A 20,459-nucleotide genomic window follows, 5' to 3' on the forward strand; every position below is an offset into this window, starting at 1 on the left:
TACTACTAAGTCAAATTAGTATCTCCAAATAGAGGTTTGGCATGTGGTCAATAAAATAATGCTGCCAAAGTTTAACATAGCATATTTTTTTCTGGGGTTAACAGTTTTACAGATTTATAGAAATGTATAATGCTACTTACTTGTGTATCACAGCTTGCATTCATTACATGAGATATAACAGATGGAGCTGCTAATTGAGAGATGTTGTAAGAGGGAACTGCACTTTTAAGAGATGGATTTACTGGTTCCTTGGAAAATGTGAAACAACGCCATGCTACAGCATTCTGAAATAAATATTTTTTACAAACAGTATTAATCACAAGGCTTTATTCATGTTCACTATTAACTTTTTAAAGTCCATTATTTAGGTTTTATCAATGGGAATCTTTTTGCAATAAGCTGTGTTATCAAATGCCCATTTTTATCATTGGAAATTTTGAAACCTGTATTAGCCCCTTTAAAAAGGAGATGTATTGGCACTAACTTTCTAAAAAAAGCTTCAGTTTAAACTATACATGTGTTTTGAAAAGCTAGATTGGAAGATAAGCACAACTTTTAAGTTGGAGGAAGAAACATCAATAATCAGTACTATGCAGATGACACTACTTCAATACTTGAAAATACAAATGATCTGTAAGCAGTACTAATGAAAGAGGCATAATAAAAAAGGAGGAATCTAATTAAATAGAAAGATCAAATCAATGACAATACAACAACCAGCCTTAGAATTGACATTGAAGATGCTGACAGGGTAGATAGCTTTTGTCTTTTCGGGTTGATTATTAATAGTAAAGGAACTAGCAGTCTGTATATTGAAGATAGCACTTGGTAGAATAGCAATAAAGATCTTGGAAAGATAATAATATATATATATATTATAGGGTATTATTGTATTAGCATAAGTTGGATACTTTTAGATTGTTTGTAATTATATCATAGGCAGGTTAAAGTGTATTATGTATTTGGTTATTTATATATTTGGTTAATGTTAGTTAGATTATAATTATTTTGTATTTGTAACCCTGTCATCAGCTTTGGGAAGTGGGGGAGGGGGAGGGGGGTTTAGGGGTGGGTTGGGGATGGGATAATATTGTAACTTTTATAAAACTTTTCAATAAAAAAAAGATCTTGGAAAGATAATCCAGCTACTACCAATTGGGTTTTGCTCATCTTGGAACAAAGTAAATTGCTTATAATTTCAACAGTGAATCTAGCCTAACATTCATGAAGCCTAAACCCATGAAGGGACAAAATATTGTGCATATATAGAGTGTACTTACTGCATGAATAACAAGTCTGATTGGCAATCTAGCACAGGTTTTATTAGTTAATTTCAATGGGAGTGCTTTCCAGCTACCATACGGCAAATCACCAAAATCAAGAGAATTTGTTGTTCCAGCTTCCACCTTAAAAAAAAAGAAGAATCAGAGGGAGGGACAGTAAAAGGATGTACCACTTTTGCAGAGTGATTGTTACCATGCACCATCAATCAACCCTTCAAGCTAGCATATGTGTAAAAAAAGAAGTGATATACTGATTTAAGCCAAAAGAGCTTCTATTTTATACACCCAATTGTATACAGAAAAAAATAACTACCGTATATACTTGAGTATAAGCCGACTCGAGTATAAGCCGAGACCCCCAATTTCACCCCCCAAAACTGGAAAAAGTTATTGACTCGAGTATAAGCCGATCCGCCGTTCTGCAAGCCTCCGCCGCCGGCGGAGGCTGGATCCGCGCTCTGCAAGCCTCTGCGGCCAGCAGAGGCTCGATCCGCCATTTTGCAAGCCTGAATACACAGGAATACCCTGTGTGGCCACGGCTCTCGGGGAAGCCCTGGCTGTCCGCTTCCTCGCTCCACGCTGCCATTCGGGGCCCGCGTGTTCCCCGGGAAAATCGCGGTGCCCAGCAGGCGAGGAAACACGCCCGCTCCAGTCGCCCCCCCTTCCCTCAGGAGACGCGAAGCAAGTGACCGCCCGGAGCTTACCGAGGACTTGCGCGCGGCCGAGGCTTCGGTGCTTCCAGGATCGCACGCACCTCTCCCAAGCCGCCGCCGTCCGGAGACCTGCCGACGTTTGGGGAGGTTTGGGGAGGTGCTCGTGCACCTCCCCAAACCTCCCCAAACTTCGGCAGGTCTCCGGACGGCGGTGGCTTGGGAGAGGTGCGCGCGATCCCAGAAGCACCAAAGCCTCGGCCGTGCACAAGTCCTCGGTAAGTTTTTTTGTTGACTGGAGTATAAGCCGAAGTGGAATTTTTCAGCCCAAAAAGTGGGCTGAAAAATTCGGCTTATACTCAAGTATATACGGTAATTGTTTTACTAGCTTCAATCCACAGACCAAAATTAGTACTTTTTCATTTATAAGTATGCCATAAGTTATTCTAAATAATACAAACTAAATATTCAATCTATATATCCTACTTTTTACCTCTATATCAGGATTTTCAGCAACTGCATTCACAACTACCCTAGATCCTAAAGCCTCTGCCTGAATAACAGCATCTGGATCTGCAGAAAATGGCCAAGAGGCAATATTAAGTACACACTGGAATACTCCAGCTTGACAGGGTAAAAACAGCATTTTTAGTTCTTCTGCAGTACAAGGTCCTATGACAGTTTTGCTCTTAAATAGTAGGCATCTGTGTTTCAAAGGGTCCACCTATAACAAAAAAAAAGTATGTTGGATGACAATTTTCAATATAATTATGAGCCATGTATATTATAGAAACATAAATAGAAGCAAAAATCTCCAAGTTGTATGACTGTGCTGGTCACATTAATAATATCTTTTCTGCTTTTTGGCCTAAGTATATATTTTGAAGGGACGCAGTGGCTCAGTGGGTTAGGACGCTGAGCTTGTCGATCAGAAGGTCGGCAGTTTGGCGGGTCAAATCCCAAGTACCGCGTAACAGAGTGAGCGCCTGTTACTCGTCCCGGCTTCTGCCAACCTAGCAGTTCGAAAGCACGTAAAAATGCAAGTAGAAAAATAGGGACTACTACGGTGGGAAGGTAACAGCATTCCGTGTGCCTTTGGCGTCTAGTCATGCCGGCCACATGACCACGGAGACGTCCTCGGACAAGCGCTGGCTCTTCGGCTTTGAAACGGAGATGAGCACTGGCCCCTAAAGTCGGAAACAACTAGCACACATGTGCGGGGGAACCTTTACCTTATATATTTTGAATAGGAATGTAAAAGCTTCATTATAAATACATAGATGTTTGACAAAGAGTCATAACCAGTAGTTGAGAATAGGATATGTAGAAGACAAGATTGATATAATTTCACAATGACAGGCTGACATTTCAAGTTAAGAAATCTTCCTAAGGCTGCCATAGAGGCTGTGGCTCCATTTCTAATTGTATTTTTCCTCAATTCCCAAACACATAAAAATTACCCACTTTTTTTAAATACTAAACAATTTTTTTAAGAACATGCAAATTTTATTACATACCTTTTCACCATCAAGCATAATACTAAGGAGGCCAATATTGACTTGTAGCCACCGTTCAGATGGATTAAAAATGTTAAGGACAGCATGGGATGTCAGACCCACACAACAAGAATTAGGGAATTTTACTTCTTCTGGGACTTTGACACGTTCTAATTTAAAAAAAACAAACTAAATGTTAAGACATTTTATTTTCGAGTAGCCTCTTAATTGTAATAAAAAATAGTTAAATAGTTAATACTTATTCCTTATTTGGCCCTTATAAACATATTTTTAAATATAAGACTAATATTAAAAAAGTTCATAATTTTAAAATCCATAGCTGTGATTTGCCAATTTGATTAATACAGCATTTATTATCAGATATTATGATATACTCTATTTGTAAAAACAAATAAACCACAACTTCCAAGATCTTCATTCTATAAAGTATAACTTAGAAATAATTTAGAAAAAAATGTTCAAATTACAAAACTATAGTATAGGTGATGGGGAAAAAGCTGCCTTTAGATGATTTAACCAAGTATAGCAAAATAAAAGGGCTATGTTAGAACTATTTGAAAAGATTTTTTAGAATAAGACACTTTCATCAGGTAAATTGTGTGAGAGTTTACTCTACAACCAGATCAACTGGCACACACAAATTTGGTACATCTTTGAGAAAATTATTACATTGTTACTGTGGAATCATTGCAGCACAGCACATTTCAGGTTGCTAAAGAAAGCTAAAAGGTCCATAGAGTTATTCCCAGTTGACGAGATGATTTTGGTATGGGAAAGAATCACATTGTGACCTGCTGCAGAGATAAATGTACATCTATTATAATTATGCTATTCTTCTTCAAGTTAATCAACATTATATAAAGCACAGGAATAGAATAGTAAACCAAAGGAATTAAAGAATGAGGTAAGAAAAAAAAGAAATATAGCTAAATCCAGTTTACGTGACTAAATCAAATTTAACTGACTTACCAAACCCAAATGGCATTGATTCTTCCCTCTGCCCGGTATGCAAGGTAGCACTAAAGATATTTTGGCTGGATATAAGGTTGCAACGCTGAGTTGTTCCTGTCATTCCAGACCCAATGCCCGAACCTACTGCGATTCCAGGAGTTACTGAGCTTTGAATGTGACCAACAGGAATTGTAGAATAAATCAGACCTGCTGGAACACTAAGAACTGGTGGACAGTACCGAGACAAAGCAACATTTGTGTGAGATGGCAAGCTTCCCAAATATTGCTGGGCAAATGGAGTTGATTTAAGAGAACATCCTGTTAATAGTGTGGGAAGTCCAGAAGACACTGATGAAAGCTTTGAAGCTGCACTCTGGGATTTGAAATGCTCTCCATTTTGATCTAATGAAATACAATTGCCTAAATCATTATAAGCAGACAGTTTTGGGGGAGACTGTAAGCCTGGTCCATGTATGGTACTTGTGCAGTACTGCTGTATTGCAGGCATATCAACCTGATCCAGTTCTTTAGTTTTTTTACAGTTCTCTGTGGATTCATCTTTGCTTGTTGTTCGAAGTTCTCCTGTTGACTTTTTCTTATCACATTGACTGTTATGATCTACATTTTCATTTATAACTAGACTCTTAGCTCTTGCATTTTTGTTTAATGATAGAGATTTGTTACTTGGCAAAGCAATGTTTTTTCCTGTTTCAGTCTCCATTAATGAAGTTGGACTATTCCAAACTATAGTGGTACTCAACTCACTGGTACGATTACTCTAAACAGAAAACATTAAACTTCTGATTAGGATTTACAGTATGTGTTCAGGCTAGGTACATATTTTATTATATACAATGAAATATTTTATTGAGGACATATCAGTTCAAATCATCAATAAGTTTTTTTTTAAAAAAATAGCTAATAACAACAATATTTTTATATAGGTAGTCCCCAATTTATAACCACAATTAGGGCTGGAATATCAGGCATTGAGTGATGTGGTCATTAAGCGAGATGCCCAGGTGTCTGATTCGCTCAATGACTACAATCCTGGCATTTCCGGTTACAATTATTAAGTGATTTCCTGGGTAGTTAAGCAAATGGAACAACAGGGCAGATAGGAAACCCTCTGAGAGCTGAGAACTATGCAGATTTTGAGAAGGGAGAGATTTTGAGTTCCGTGCCTGCTTAAATTTTAGCAGGTAATGTCCAGGCATACACAGAGCTTGTGGTCTTTCTCTCTCTGCCACCTCACGGAGGTGAGGAGATTTTGAGCTCCATTTCTACTTGGACTTTGGCTATTGAGATCTATGCAGGCATGGAACAGCAGGGCACTCTTTCAGACAGCCCCCAACAACAAGAGTCTTCTCAACAGGTGGCAGCAGCTTGCAACCTTCCCAGTCAGCTACCCTCCTCAGACTTTCTGGGGAAGTTGGCAGAGAAGATTGCAAATTGGCATGTGATCGTGGGATGCTTTGCAACTAGTCATAAGCCTGAATAGATTGCTGAGAACCCAGATCATGATCATGTGATGGGGTGCATATCTGACATTTTTTGATAGTCAGAAATGCTTCACATACTCTAAAAACCCTTTCTGAGGCCATCATAACTCTAAGCAGTAGTTAAGCAACTGGCCATTAAGAAGGACTACCTGTAGTACTTTTTGTTATATATTTACTGACATAAAAATTTCTTTGTCAAATATAACATGATCTTTTTGAACTGCAGTGTGCATGTGGACCCACCCCAACCTGCGCTCCACAGTGCTCTAGCCTGCTTGTGAACCACCAGAAAGAAGGCTTATTGTGACTGAGCCTTGTAACTTCCTGCCAGCTTCACCACTGGCTTTGGTTATTGGAAACAAGCAGCAGGCCCCCAACCTTTTGGGCACCAGGGACTGGTAACCGTGGAGAGAGGTTTTTCCGCAGATCAGAGAGGATGTGGTTGTGTGCTGCCTGCATCTTGCATATAGGTCTTCACTTGTTTGCGCAGCCCAGGTTCTGGCAAGCTGCGGACCGTTGCTGGTCCACAGATCTAAGGTCCTTGCTTAATAATGGCAAATGGGACTACTAGGATTGTCACAACTATATTGCTTAGCAATGGAAATTAGGGTCCCAATTACCATCGTTAAACAAGGACTATCTGTTGGTTTTGTGAGATGAAATGGACATCAAATTTTAGGTGCAATATCTTTAACTGATACCAGTTTCAATACACTGAAAATCTGAGATATGAAAACTTCTGAACTGTGGAAGTCTGTTCATAGTTAAAACAGAAATAATTAACCTTTATGGCAGAAATCAGAGCTTGAGATATGCTACATAAAACTACGGTGTTGTCTTAACATTTTACTCTATTGCAATTCCATGAAGTATAATCAGACAGATAACTTTAAAATCTGTATATAAATAATCATTAGCATTTAATAAAATACTTACTTTGTATCTTGGTGGACTAGATAGAGCTAGACTTTTACAGGTGTTTTCAGTGGCAGAAACAAAAGTCAAATGTTCTAAGCTAGGATCAGAGTATACTGATTGTGGCAATGTATTGTCATTACAAGTTGATTGCTTAAAGTTGGGTGATGTAGAAGGAAAGACAGACCTAAGAAACAAAGCATAATCTTGAAGAAAAATACCTACATATCCTTGACTTACACAACTAGGGAAACTGCAAAGTCTAATGTCAATTTAAATATCTTCAATAACTTTCTGAAAAATATCTCTTTAAAGATTTTTAACAAAGGAAACAAAGGTAAAAATTGGTATCCCCTAACACAGGGGTCCCCAACTCCTGGGCTTATTCGGAACTGGGCTGCGCAAGTGGTGAGCCAGCATGCACACAACTCGATTTGCAAAAATGGTGGGCTGGCCCATGTGCATGCAGGTTGAGCTGTGCATGCGCGCTGGCCTGCCACTAGCACAAGTCCACCTGCACACACGTGCCATCGCTCACATGTCCTGGTTCCCCTCTCTCCCCCAGCTGGGCCACCAAGCTTTAAAGGTTGGGGACCGCTGCCCTAACAAACAAAAGTAACCTTTCCTGTTAATTAGATGAATACACTCAACTGAAGGACATTTTAGTGATTGAATGCAATATTTCCCTTGTGGAAAACGGAAGGTTAAATCCTTTGATCCTTGGTTTTTAAAAAAGGGGATCACCTTTGCCTGAGACATCAAATTGGTAATAGAGGACACGGAAGCAATACTACAGGATAAAGCGTCATAGCAACCTGTCTATCGTACATAAGCATAGCCTAGCACTTAGACATTTACACATAGATCTCTTACCCTGTAAAGGTAGCTCCTGAAGATTCACTTGGAGATGAATGAGTGAGTGGGGAAGTTGAAGGTCGAAAGCTATACTGTTCATCTGAAATTTCTATACCAGGTGTTGAAGTCATAAGCTTTGGATCAATTCTTGCAACAGCTTCATCTGAACATTAGGAAAAATATTTTGGATTATTTTTAGTGATATCTAAATAGTATTGCCAGTTTCCTAAGTGTTCTGATTTTCTTCCAGAATGTACTGTGTCTTCTGCCTTTCAGATTAGACAGGAATTTGTAGTGCACCAAACGGAGAGGGAAGGGCAATTTTATAAATCATAATTTGCTGAATTGTCAATTAAAGCTCCATCATGACTATAGTTCATAATCCAAAACATTTAAGTAACAATCAAATATAGTCAATTGTAAGCCTGAGTAAATGGGGCAGCTTATAAACTGAATAAATAAAATAGATTGCTTTCCCCTGTCCACCAAACATTTATAATATAGTACTCAAAACATAATAATAGAAACATGTAAGGTATGTGAACTTATATAAAAAGAAATTCCCAAAGGACAATATACAACCTACTATGCATCTAATTCTACGAGAGGTTCATAGAAGATATAAGATCCAGAAGAAAGCCAGCTGATACAGAGATACCACAGGTACTATTTGGTAAAACATTTACTTCTGTTACCTGTCTTATTGATATATAGGACAAAACACAATCATCTATTTTTCTATTTAAGAGAAAAAGGATGTTGATAAAGATAGGCAATGCGTAACATTATTCTAAATTATATATATTATAAATTAATATAACTATCATTATAAAGTAGAGCCACAAGTCCATTTTTTCATAAAAGGTAGCATTTATCTTTACAACAACCCTTCAGTACAGAAACCATAACACTTCCCCATGAAAATTTGTATTCTTCAGCTAAAATTCCTTATTCCTAATAGCATTATACAAATATAAATAGAATGCTCCAAGAAGATGGGAGGTGGATTAGTGAATCTTCCACAGAATTCATAATATTAATGATCTAGTAATTAAAATAGTTATCACTTATTTAGTTGTTGCTAGGAAAACTCCTAACAAGTTCTACTTCGAAGCTACTTTTAGATCTTTTGAAATAAACAGAAGAATGTATTTTTATTTTAGGATTTCTTGATTAGAATTATATGGGATTATGTAAGAAACGTAACTATAGTTGGTTTTAAATGAGAACTGGATGTATTTTCTTAAATCCATATCTGTACCAAAGAAAGTCAGAAGCCATTATTTTCCTTTTTTTTACCTTTTCCCTTTTTTCTTTGTACTTTTACCATGCTTTTTATTGATGTTTTTTTCTTTCTTTGGTTATTTATATTTTTTATTCATGCTTAAATTTAATAAAATTGTGTTTCTAAAAAAAATCTGCACAGCATTTCTGGCTGACTAAATATTGTAATTTAATATAAGCAACTTTTAACTTAAGCTATAGTGATGAAAACATTATATGATATTAAAAGGTTCTCCTTAACAGATAGTTCCACTCTAGAAAGAGGACAAATAGTATGGCTTTCTCATTGCTATTTTTTTTTTGATTAGGGTCTTTCTAAACAAGCAACAAACTAAATAACAACAAAAGCAAATAAATGATGTATAGCTAATACTACACATAATGTTAAACTATAAAGGCAGGATAGGAAAGAGAGAAGACATTGAAAAACAGTAGTATTCAGCAGAGATAAGTAAAACACCACCAGAAATGAAGTGGAGGAATCACACCACTATCATAGCAGGTTATTTGCCCTCTGAAAAAAGAAATTAAACTGCCCTCAGACCTGGAGAAATTCAGGTACAAGATTTTTAACTTACCCACAATAGTCTGATTATCAACATGCATGTTTTCAAAAGTCACATGTTTTTCATTATAGCATGTACTATTCTCTTTATTTGTAGCTTTTTCATTGTTAGGAATAGGAGGAACCAATTTTGGAATAACCTTTAAATCGAAGGGCAGGGTGCTTGTGTTAGCTCTTTCTTCCGATTCAGAATGGGCTGGATAAAGGGGGAAAAGGGTTAAGAACTTGATCAGTTATTTGTGGTTGATTTTTTTCACTTATACAAATGCACCATTTCATAAAAATAATTATCAACATTAAGAATGATTGAAAACTGGGCAATCTGAATGGGTACAATACTAGAAAAATTTTCACTGAACACAATAATTAAATCTGGGGCATAACTAATTTTCCCAGTAACTTTCCCTAGGAAATAAATTATGCATTTAGCTGTACATTAGCGTGGTATAGCTTTCTGTTATTTCCATGTTAATGCATTTTTATAGTACTCTATATTAATAGAGTACTCTCTTATATCTCATTCTTAAGTAAAACTCTTAATACCGTTGAATGTAAAAAACCCACCATTTTTAGTGAATAAAAATCCAATTATTTAATATTTCAAGTCAACTAATTTTGATAATTAAAGAAACTTTTCAGATTATTTCTAGAGCATGTCTTATTTTTAAAAAGCAGGCATGCAAAAATACAAAGTTAATGCATCAATTTGTAATAATTTAGGACTGAAGGACACTTATAAAAAATAAATAAATTAGAAATTAGGTACTTCTGTCAAGTTTCCCTTTTTTATCTCACATTTTCCAGAATGTGACTTCCCCATTCCTTTTAGGTGGGCTATGTGGTGGAAGTACGGGAAGAAAGATATATTACAGTAATATATTTATTTAACTGATCACAAGATCCAAAGCACTGTATTTAGGGCTGGGTTTACATGATTATACTATGACATGGTTTCTTTGAATAGATTAAGCTAGTTGTGATCATTATTTTTATGTGTAAACCAAGCCACAAGCCATGATTTCAAAATCATAAGTACTTGATTGAAATTTTATGCTAAACAAAAAGTAAATAAATTACATGATGACTTAGCTTGTATGATCCTCAAATATATTTATCATGTATGCCTATTTTCCAAAGGAAGTCCAAAAATAAATCTAGAACAACAAACTTTCTGCTACATTTATTTCCTTTATTACTTCTTATGAACCAGAAATAGGTTTGCACCTTAATATTTTATTGCTTTCTATATGCACAATTTTACATTTCATGCCAAATAAACAAGGAAACTATAATGGAAAACCTCTGACACTGCTCGCTGTTTTACTTAAATAAAGAAACCTATTCATATTTTCATTTCTTTAGTTATCTTTTTATTACCCAATTTCAATCAAACTGGCAAATCATGACTTATAAAAATGCATTTTCCTTGTTGCTCATAAAAGTGCCTTTTGAATTCAAGTCAGGTTAGAGGAAAAAATATCAAAGCTTACTTGGCATTGATGGCAATTCAGTCTCTGAAGATACTCCAGCATTTTCAGGTGGCTCCTCTTTTGAATTTTGTAATGAAGTCTGCTCTTTTGATGGAAAATATTCAACTGTATTAGATAATGTTTGTACATATTCCACTTCTGTTTTCTGCTCAGAAGAAATGCTACAGTTCAATCCTCTCACACGGTCTTCCTCATATATTTTTTCCAGATGCTGCTTCTCTTTTCCATGATTGGTACTGAAATTGTTTTTAGATGAATCTCTCGAAAGAGAAGTGTTGGATTCATGCACGGACAAAAATTTGTGCCCATCTATGGTGGTTTCTTCACGTTTAATCAGGCTTTCTTGTTCATTGTTACTTTCAACTTCTTCAGCTCTTCTGAGATACTTTTCTATATCGAATGTACTATTTTCTATATTGCTGGATAATAACTGATTGACAACTGAGAAATCTGTGAGCTTGTCACCTTCTGGAACATTTATTCCTTCTTTGTGTTTATTTGAAAGTGCCATCATCAAAGCAGCTAGCTGTGATGGTTCGGCGCTAATAGAAGCATTTGCAATCGCAGATGCAATTGTGCTCACACTCAGGACAGAGGTCTCAAGTGGAAGGTGCTTTCTTTCAAGTTCTCTGACTCTAAGTTGATTCTGAATGGAAAAATAAGTGACTCAAATGTTTAACATTACATTAAAACATTTAATTCAACTGATCTGAAAACTCATCACAATCTTACTCAACCCACTTGTCTAGAAAAAGTGATCCAATTATAACTGGACATTATGCACAATAAATTGTACTTGTACCACATCAAACACCCCTCAGAGAAGGTTTTATATTCTAATCTCAACATGAATGACTGTATTTTGAAACAAATGGCAGACTTATTTTAGTATTTTTATAAAACCAAACCTTTTTTTATCAATATTTTTGCTTTGATTTTGGAATCTATTTGCATACTTACAGTTCTATTCTCTCTGCATTGCATATTTGTTTCACCAACAGCAGAAGTAGCAAATGCAACTTCCTTTTTAATGCTTTCTTTTACATCTCCTAAAAAGAAATGAATGAAACAGCTAAGACAGACAAAAAGCCAGGTAATTTATATAGGTTAGGACATCATTTAAACTAGTAACAGTGACAAAAGAGGCCCAGCATTTTAAGAAACAAGATCTGGTCTCTAGCCTTTCATACAGATTTGAAAGCAAACTTTGCAATTAGTGATTGTAGAGGACTCTCCAAACATAAGATCATAAACTATTATTTAGTTTATGAGAATGTACTATGAAAACCTATACTATAAATAGTCCTCCACTTATAACCACTATTGAGCCCGAAATCTTGGTTGTTGAGTGAGACACCACATGACCGCTTTGCTTATTGACCACAATCCTGGCTCTCTCAGTTGTAGTTGTTAAAAGAAATCCCTTGGTGCATTACAGGAATGGACCTCAAATCTGGTGGAATCAATTTTCTTACTGAAGACATTTGCACATTTTAATCATGTAGCTTCACCCAACACAAAAAACCTTCACCTAATAAGTAATACAGCAAATATCTACATATTTGGTACTAAATACTCAGTAGACTTACTGTGAAGTCTATGAAGTACCATTTTCTAGTGCATATCATAGAGGCACTGCCATCTCTTTCCATTTACTATTGACCTAGATATCTTTCAATGCTAATTTCTGTGAGAAAAGAGCTCTTTCCCAATTTTTGGAATGACAAATATGAAAAAGAACTCCAAGGTCGTCAGAAAGGAATATATGTGAGAAGAATCTGCACCACTGCCTGCAATTCATAGGGTCCTGAAGGGGCTGGATGCCTTGCTTGTGCTGTAAAAAATAAGTCTACGTGTGTATCCTATGCACTCTATAGCAAAGGAGAGCCAGATTCTTGGTGTATGACCAGTGAGGAATGGATTAACAGATCAACCTACCAGGGTTACAAATGTATTGCTCAAAATTTGAAGTGAGAACAATAGTCACTATCATCTTTGTGAAGTAAAGAGAAATAACAGAATAATCTGTTATGAAAACATACTGAATATGGTATAAACCTGTGGGATAGGCACTATTTTTACAGCACAGTTAAAATTTTTGGATTATGGTTTTGGAGCCAATCCATCTCTAATACTAGAGGAACATGCAAAAAAAATTAAAAAGAACTGTACGTTTCCTGAGGAGCAAGTGACTCAATAATTAAGTCTCAGGAATGTCCATCACTAGTCTCTATTCATACTGGAAGCTCTACCATCTGATTAGGGAAGGAACATAATACTGTGTACAAAATGGCCATAGTCTGGGTCTATACACTGCAAGTAATGTTTCTTCTCTTACAGAGAGAGCAAAGACTTGCTGATAAATGTCTGACTTCTCTAATCAGGACTAAAAATGTACAATCCAAGAAACTAGTCTCCCTGAGGTCAGATCGGTATGATATTTTTTTTTGGAAAAGGTTTAGCAGCAATTCTAGGTAATCTAATAAATATACTATCTTTTAAATGAAAGTCTACTATAAACTCAAAATAGCCAAGACTCGTTTTCTTCTTCTGGGAAGAAGCAACTGAGAACAATTGCACACTTTTTGATCACTATGTGAACCAATCCTCACAGCTTCTTAGTGTGGATAGCTGAGAGAGGTTTCTTCAAAAGGTTCTGTAACTTGGCTGAAAATTCCATAACCATATCTAGGAATATTAGATGCAACAATAGATAGAACAGTGCTTCTGAAAAAAATATAGTACCTAGTGTCCTTTCACTGTTTCTTTTCTGAAGGATCAAAAAAGGAGAGATGAGTGGCTGGCACTGCTAGCCTCCGTTAATTCCAGTGTCTGAGCTATCCAGCTTCCCAAAGGAGCACTGACGAGCTGACTGCACACCAGGAACATCCAACAGCTCGTGCCTAGTAAATCAGCAGGTGCAGCACTAATGATGTTTCCCTGAAGGGAATGAAGCCAAGCACTAAGGAGAAGTAACCCCTAGGCCACTGAGACCTAATATCAATGGTTGACTTCAGCTATCAGAGGAATGTGTCCATGGACATTGTTATTATCCATGTGCTTCCTGGCCATGAGAACCTATTAAACATTAAAATAAAATAATAAAAATAAAGCAAAATTAAGAATGGAGTAGCTACTCTTAATTGGTATGGCTTTGGGGACGACTGCCCCAACTATTGAATGTTCCTGTTCCCTAAAGACAAGGCCAGAACTGAAGAAAGATGCCATTCCCTGCCCCACACAATAAGTTAACATTAGAAGAAATCTAAGCTCTTCTTCCAGGGTTGGTGAAAGGAGATATCCAATACTGGAAAATAAACAGCTATTCAGAAGTGAAATACAATCAGTACATCCAAAAATACAATAAATATTATTTACATTTAAAGTATAAATTACCTTGACAATTACTAGAAATATTCAAATTCTGTTTGCTAGAGTTTGTTGTACATATATCAGATTGCCTCAACAAAGGTACGGGCTGCCTCTTCTTTGGAGAAGTGATATGATAACCAAAAGATGGCTATAAAAAGATACAATGCAAACAATATTTTTATTGATGCTAAACAATAACTGGGAAATGTATGGACTAAATCTAACAATATCAAATGTCTCTTGAAGGTTTGCCTGCTAATAGTCAACTGAAGGAAGTATCCCAAATGAATGTTGTATCCTGTGTAAACAACACTAGTTTCTATAGATCAGCGTCCAATCTTCTCTGCAGTAGTTTGCAGATACAGAACTATCAGGGGGTTTTAAATTAAGTTTTCAGAAATCAAATTGTGTATATAAATTAAGTATTCTGTCTTACCCATGACCCTTCAAATGAATCTTCATTGTTTTTAATAATCTGCCAAAAAAACCTATACTAATTCTAACTGAAAACAATGCAAAAACACGATGTGTCTCCTGCATACAAAAGCAGCTATATACATACCCGTTTCACGTCACCACTTCCACCAAGGCAACCAAGAGCTTCAGATCTCTGACCAAAGAATTCTCCCAGAGAAAGTCGTAAATAACTTGCATCTCTGTTAAAGTCATTCTGAGACTCTCTTAATATATTGTGGTTATTAACCAATTTCCAAGATGTATCTTCTAATCCAGATATATTTTGCAGGTCCATTTTCTCTTCCTAAAATTATAGAAAACACAAAAATATCAAGAATTCTCTTTAGGTTTTTAATACAAATATTCTAGAATGTATCTATTTAATGTTGATGTTACCTACTTGTATAAACCTGTGTTCCTTTTCAAATGCTTCCTGATCTTGGGCAATCATAGCAATTGCTTCAGCTTTTGGGAAGGGTTGGGGAGGAAAAAGAGAGAAAAAAGACAATATTTAACATAAAATTAAAGGTAAATTATAACAGAAGCCCAAGAGCTCACTCTACACTCCAATTTCTTATAACTTCCTATATAACCTTTGTGAAAAGAACAGGTGTTATTTTCTTTCATTTTTACTAGAATATACTAGATATTCTATATTACAATATCTATACTTTGTTGTTGTTAGTTGCGAAGTCGTGTCCGACCCATCGCGACCCTATGGACAATATATCTATACTAGATATATTCATTTATACTAGAATATATCTATTGAATAACACCCAAATATTTAAGCCATTTGGAATATCCTATCTGTATGCATCACTGCCCTCATAACAAATACTGTGTGCATTTTGGAACTCTAAAGCAAAGTAGTCTCTGCATATGAACCAGGTTTCTCTGTTGAAGAAGTTATTTTAAAATTCATTCTTTATTTTTAGAAGCAAATATACCAAGTCATATTATTAAGGCTTAGCTTTGAAATTTTGTGATTTTAATTATTTGTTTTAAGTTTAATTATACAGAAAGCATATTTTTGCCTATCTCTTAACTGACATCTGAATTATATTATCTGCCAAAGATACTATATATAGCAACTCAGTACGTTGTTTCCAGTAATAACACTTTTTAAAAATTAGTTCAAAGAAAAATTACCAAGTTTTACATGCATAATTTATATACTTTCCATTACTATTTCTAATAACACAGTAATTCTTGATATTGAGAAATGAATTTTCGTGTGAGCTAGCAAATGGATGCTATTTTACAATTATAAATCTACTATTTTAGTTATAAATTTACAGTTGTAAAAGAAATAAAAGTATAATCAGGCTTACCTCCACTTATAAAATCTTCACTTATGTCTGAAACATTGGATTTTTGTTCTTTATCAAATGATGTATAATATGCAAGATCAGTCACCCATTTACCCTCTTCATTTTGGTATACTACATTATGTGACTGGTCTTCTGAAAAATGAATTTTATGTTGTCTTTAAAATTTCACGTTAAAGAATTTTTATCATATGTATATGAATATTAAATTAATATAAGCAACGTTTGCATTAAGAGTCCTGATGGTGCAGTGGTTAGAATGCAGTATTGTGGGCTAACTCTGCCCACAGCCAAGAGTTTGATCATGACGGGTTCAAGGTTGAGTCAGCCTTCCATCTTTCCAAGGTCATTAAAATGAGGGGGGCATTATGCTGTTGTTCTAAACCACTCAGAGTGTTCTGTAAAGCACTATGGGATTATATATAAACGACTAAGTGTTATTGCTATTGCTATAACTAAATTCTATTACTTTGTCTAAACTATAATACCAAAGATTATATTTATTGTTCAGTGTATTTTTGTTCATTAGCTTAACAAACCTATCTACGCTAAATGAAATATATCAACTAAAATTACTTATTTAAATTACATGTTCATGTAGCGCAAAGCAGCAGCAGCTACCTACAAGCAGTTTCTTACATTAGCAGCCAAATCAAAACTAAGAAAGTCTAAGCTACTCTAGTTGGCATGGCAGGGTGAATGGGTGCCAGAATTTTTGAATGACCTAGCATTTTACTAACCTTTTGTTGTATGTTGATCATGTTCAGATTCTTTGCAAATAGTGGGGGACAGATAAACATCAGCCAAAGAAATGTGATTTTCATTAGCCATTTGACACTGGTTGGGAAATTTGATTTGTTGTTCTGTATTCCAGATCTCAGAAGCAGAATTATCCTCAACACAGTTAAAGTAGAGTGAATCAAGTTTTAGCTCAGAGTTGATTTCATTTGTGGCATTCTTTTATGAAAAAGCAAAAATACATAAAAAGGAAAAGTGGCTTTATGTTTCTAAAATGGTTATTCTTTTCATTATCGGTTAACTGATATATATTCCCAGGTTATTTTCTAAACACCAAAACAAAACAGAAATATCCACACCCTTATATAGAAGACTTTTATTAATGTTTCAGTGCTTTATCAATGTTCAGATTCTTTGGCTTAGATTCATGATCACTAGAAACAATTCTGCTTTGTTGAATACTTTTATTTGTAGTTTCCATCCACACTACAGTTGCAAGAAAAAGTATGTGAACCCTTTGGGATTATGTGGAGTTTTGCATGAATTGGCCATAAAATGCACTCTAAATGTCATGTAAGTCACAACAATAGAAAAACACGGTCTGCTTAAAATAATACTACACAAACATTAGCTGTTGTCATGTTTTAATTGAACATAACATGTAAACATTCACAGTGGAGGGTGGAAAAAGTATGTGAACCCCTAGCCTAATGACTTCTCCAAGAGCTAATTGGAGCCAGGAGTGAGCCAAACTTCACTCCAATCAATGTGATGATATTGGATGTGTTGCTGACAGCTGTCCTGCCCTTTAAAAACACACACCTGTTTTGGGTTTACTGGTCTCAAGAACCACTGTCTGATGTGAACCATGCCTCGCAGAAAAGAGCTCTCAGAAGACCTACGATCAAGAATTGTTGACTTGCATGAAGCTGGAAAGGGTTACAAAAGTATCTCCAAAAGCCTTGATGTTCATGTGTCCACGGTAAGACACACTGTCTACAAATGGAGAAAGTTTAGCACTGTTGCTACTCTCCCTAGGCGTGGTTGTCCTGTAAAAATGACTGCAAGAGCACAGCGTATAATGCTTAATGAGGTAAAGAAGAATCCTAGAGTGTCAGCTAAAGACCTACAGAAATCTCTGGCACATGCTAACATTTTTGTTGACACATCTAAAATAAGGAAAACATTCAACAAGAATGGAGTACATGGGAGGACACCACGGAGGAAGCCATTGCTGTCCAAAAAAAATATTGCAGCACGTTTGAAATTTGCAAAAGAGCACCTGGATGTTCCACAGCACTACTGGCAAAATATACTGTGGACAGATGAAACCAAAATTGAGTTGTTTGGGAAAAACACACAACACTATGTGTGGAGAAAAAAAGGCACAGCACACCAACATCAAAACCTCATCCCCACTGTAAAACATGGTGGAGGGAGCATCATGGTTTGGGGCTGCTTTGCTGCCTCAGGGCCTGGACGGATTGTTGTCATTGATGGGAAAATGAATTTATCAGGACATTTTGCAGGAAAACGTACAACCATCTGTCCGCCAACTGAAGCTCCGTAGAGGATGGGTGATGCAACAGGACAATGACCCAAAACATACAAGTAATTCAACAAAACAATGGCTTCAACAGAACAGAATACGCCTTCTGGAGTGGCCCAGTCAGAGTCCTGACCTCAATCCGATTGAAATGCTGTGGCATGACCTTAAGAGAGCGATTCACACCAGACATCCCAAGAATATTGCTACACTGAAAGAGTTTTGTGAAGAGGAGTGGTCCAAAATTACTCCAGATCGTTGTGCAGGTCTGATCTGCAACTACAGGAAACGTTTGGTTGAGGTTATTGCTGCCAAAGGAGGGTCAACCAGTTATTAAGCCCAAAGGTTCACATACTTTTTCCACCCTGCACTATGAATGTTTCCATCTTATGTTCAATTAAAACATGACAACAACTAATGTTTGTGTAATATTATTTTAAGCAGACTGTGTTTTTCTATTGTTGTGACTTACATGACGTTTAGAGCGCATTTTATGGCCAATTCATGCAAAACTCCGTGTAATCCCAAAGGGTTCACATACTTTTTCTTGCAACTGTAAATAAAGGAGCAAGAGAACAACCAAAGCTGAATGTCTCAAGCTACCAGGAAAAAGATATAGTGCTATTAATAAAAACAATAAACCTATGAACAAATTTTACATGCTAGTGATACAAACAAGATACATAATATGGAGTCATCACACTACCCTTAAAATAGTGAAGTGAGATACAGAACAGTAGCTTTTTATTGCTCTTGACTGAAAAAATAGATGTGAAGATGTTCTGATTAAACTACAGCATGCTGCATGATACCCCGTTGATTCTTACTCAGTTTTACAATATAAAGGTAGTCCACGACCAATCACTAAAATGAAACCTACCCATTTTGTTCAAAGTTTGTGACAGCCATTAAGTGAAGCACCTGTCCCTGCTCTTCCAGATACAGATCTTAAACAAACCCATGGGTCATTAGGCTGAGTATAGGTATCTCATGGAAAGTCCTGGGAAGCCTACTGCAAGCCCTTATCCTCACTCTGCATCACCCATTGTGCACTTACTTTTCAAAGATCTTCAGAGGTGAGTTGGGGAAGGAGAGGAGACCATTCTGTTCCTGAGTGACATGGTACAATCCTGGAAACAGTTACCATTTTTGGAGAAGCCACAATTCAATGCAGCCGCCCCCAAAATGGCCGAGTTCAGGGTCACACCGCATGGTCCAGTAACAGAGTGACCTGTCCTCCTTTGCTAATCTGAGCTCTAAAGAGCTCTGGACTGCTGTGGAGCTTTCCAAAGCTTGAGTTATGGAAGCAGAACAGGCCTCTCTGTTCCTGGGAATTGCCTGCCATTTGGGAGCAGTTACAATTCAATGCAGCTGTCCCAAAGATGGTGGCTGCTTGCAGGATCGCACCACATGGCCTGAAAATGGAGTGGCCGCCCTCCTTCCCTAACCCAAGCTTTGCAGATCTTCGAAAGATGATTATTATTATTATTATTATTATTATTATTATTATTATTATTATTATTATTTATTATTATTATTAATTATTATTATTATTATTAATAATAATAATAATTAATTATATTATTATTATTATTATTATTATTATTATTATTATTATTATTATTATTATTATTATTATTATTATTATTATTTGGATTTATATACCGCCCTTTCCCGAAGGACTCAGGGCGGTTTACAGGATATTTAAAAGAAAAATCAATACAAAAGTTAAAAACAATTTAAAAAGATTAAATCAATCCCTGAGAGAAAAATAAAAACCCCAGTTAAAGTTAAAATTCTCAGCCTGGGCCAGAGAGCTCGAAGAGCCAGGTCTTCAGGTCCCAGCGGAATGAACGGAGGTCGGGGGCAGTCCTAAGCTACGCGGGCAGCTGGCTCCAAAGGGCAAGCGCGCCCACTGAGAAGGCCCTACCCCTGGGTGTTACCCGCCGGCAATCTTTAATCAGCGGCACCCTGAGAAGACCCTCCCTGTGGGAGCGCACTGGA

At 36.3% G+C, this 20,459-nt stretch overlaps 1 protein-coding gene across 1 annotated transcript in view; it reads right to left on the reverse strand.

Moving 5' to 3' along the window:
• CEP192 (centrosomal protein 192) overlaps positions 1-20,459 on the reverse strand; it is a 62,928-nt gene that overhangs the window by 25,541 nt on the left and 16,928 nt on the right. The window contains exons 11-25 of the mRNA XM_083358724.1: positions 16,912-17,128; positions 16,175-16,306; positions 15,241-15,305; positions 14,947-15,144; positions 14,409-14,532; positions 11,973-12,061; positions 11,013-11,658; positions 9,536-9,718; positions 7,692-7,836; positions 6,840-7,005; positions 4,420-5,179; positions 3,451-3,599; positions 2,427-2,657; positions 1,281-1,406; positions 141-284 (exon numbers count right to left, since the gene is read on the reverse strand). Coding sequence (XP_083214850.1) covers positions 141-284; positions 1,281-1,406; positions 2,427-2,657; positions 3,451-3,599; positions 4,420-5,179; positions 6,840-7,005; positions 7,692-7,836; positions 9,536-9,718; positions 11,013-11,658; positions 11,973-12,061; positions 14,409-14,532; positions 14,947-15,144; positions 15,241-15,305; positions 16,175-16,306; positions 16,912-17,128 — 3,375 coding nt within the window. The remainder of the gene's footprint in view (positions 1-140; positions 285-1,280; positions 1,407-2,426; positions 2,658-3,450; positions 3,600-4,419; positions 5,180-6,839; positions 7,006-7,691; positions 7,837-9,535; positions 9,719-11,012; positions 11,659-11,972; positions 12,062-14,408; positions 14,533-14,946; positions 15,145-15,240; positions 15,306-16,174; positions 16,307-16,911; positions 17,129-20,459) is intronic.

The sequence above is a fragment of the Vipera ursinii genome, assembly GCF_947247035.1.
Source record: "Vipera ursinii genome assembly, chromosome: 3".
In the NCBI taxonomy this organism is placed as follows: Eukaryota; Metazoa; Chordata; class Lepidosauria; order Squamata; family Viperidae; genus Vipera; species Vipera ursinii.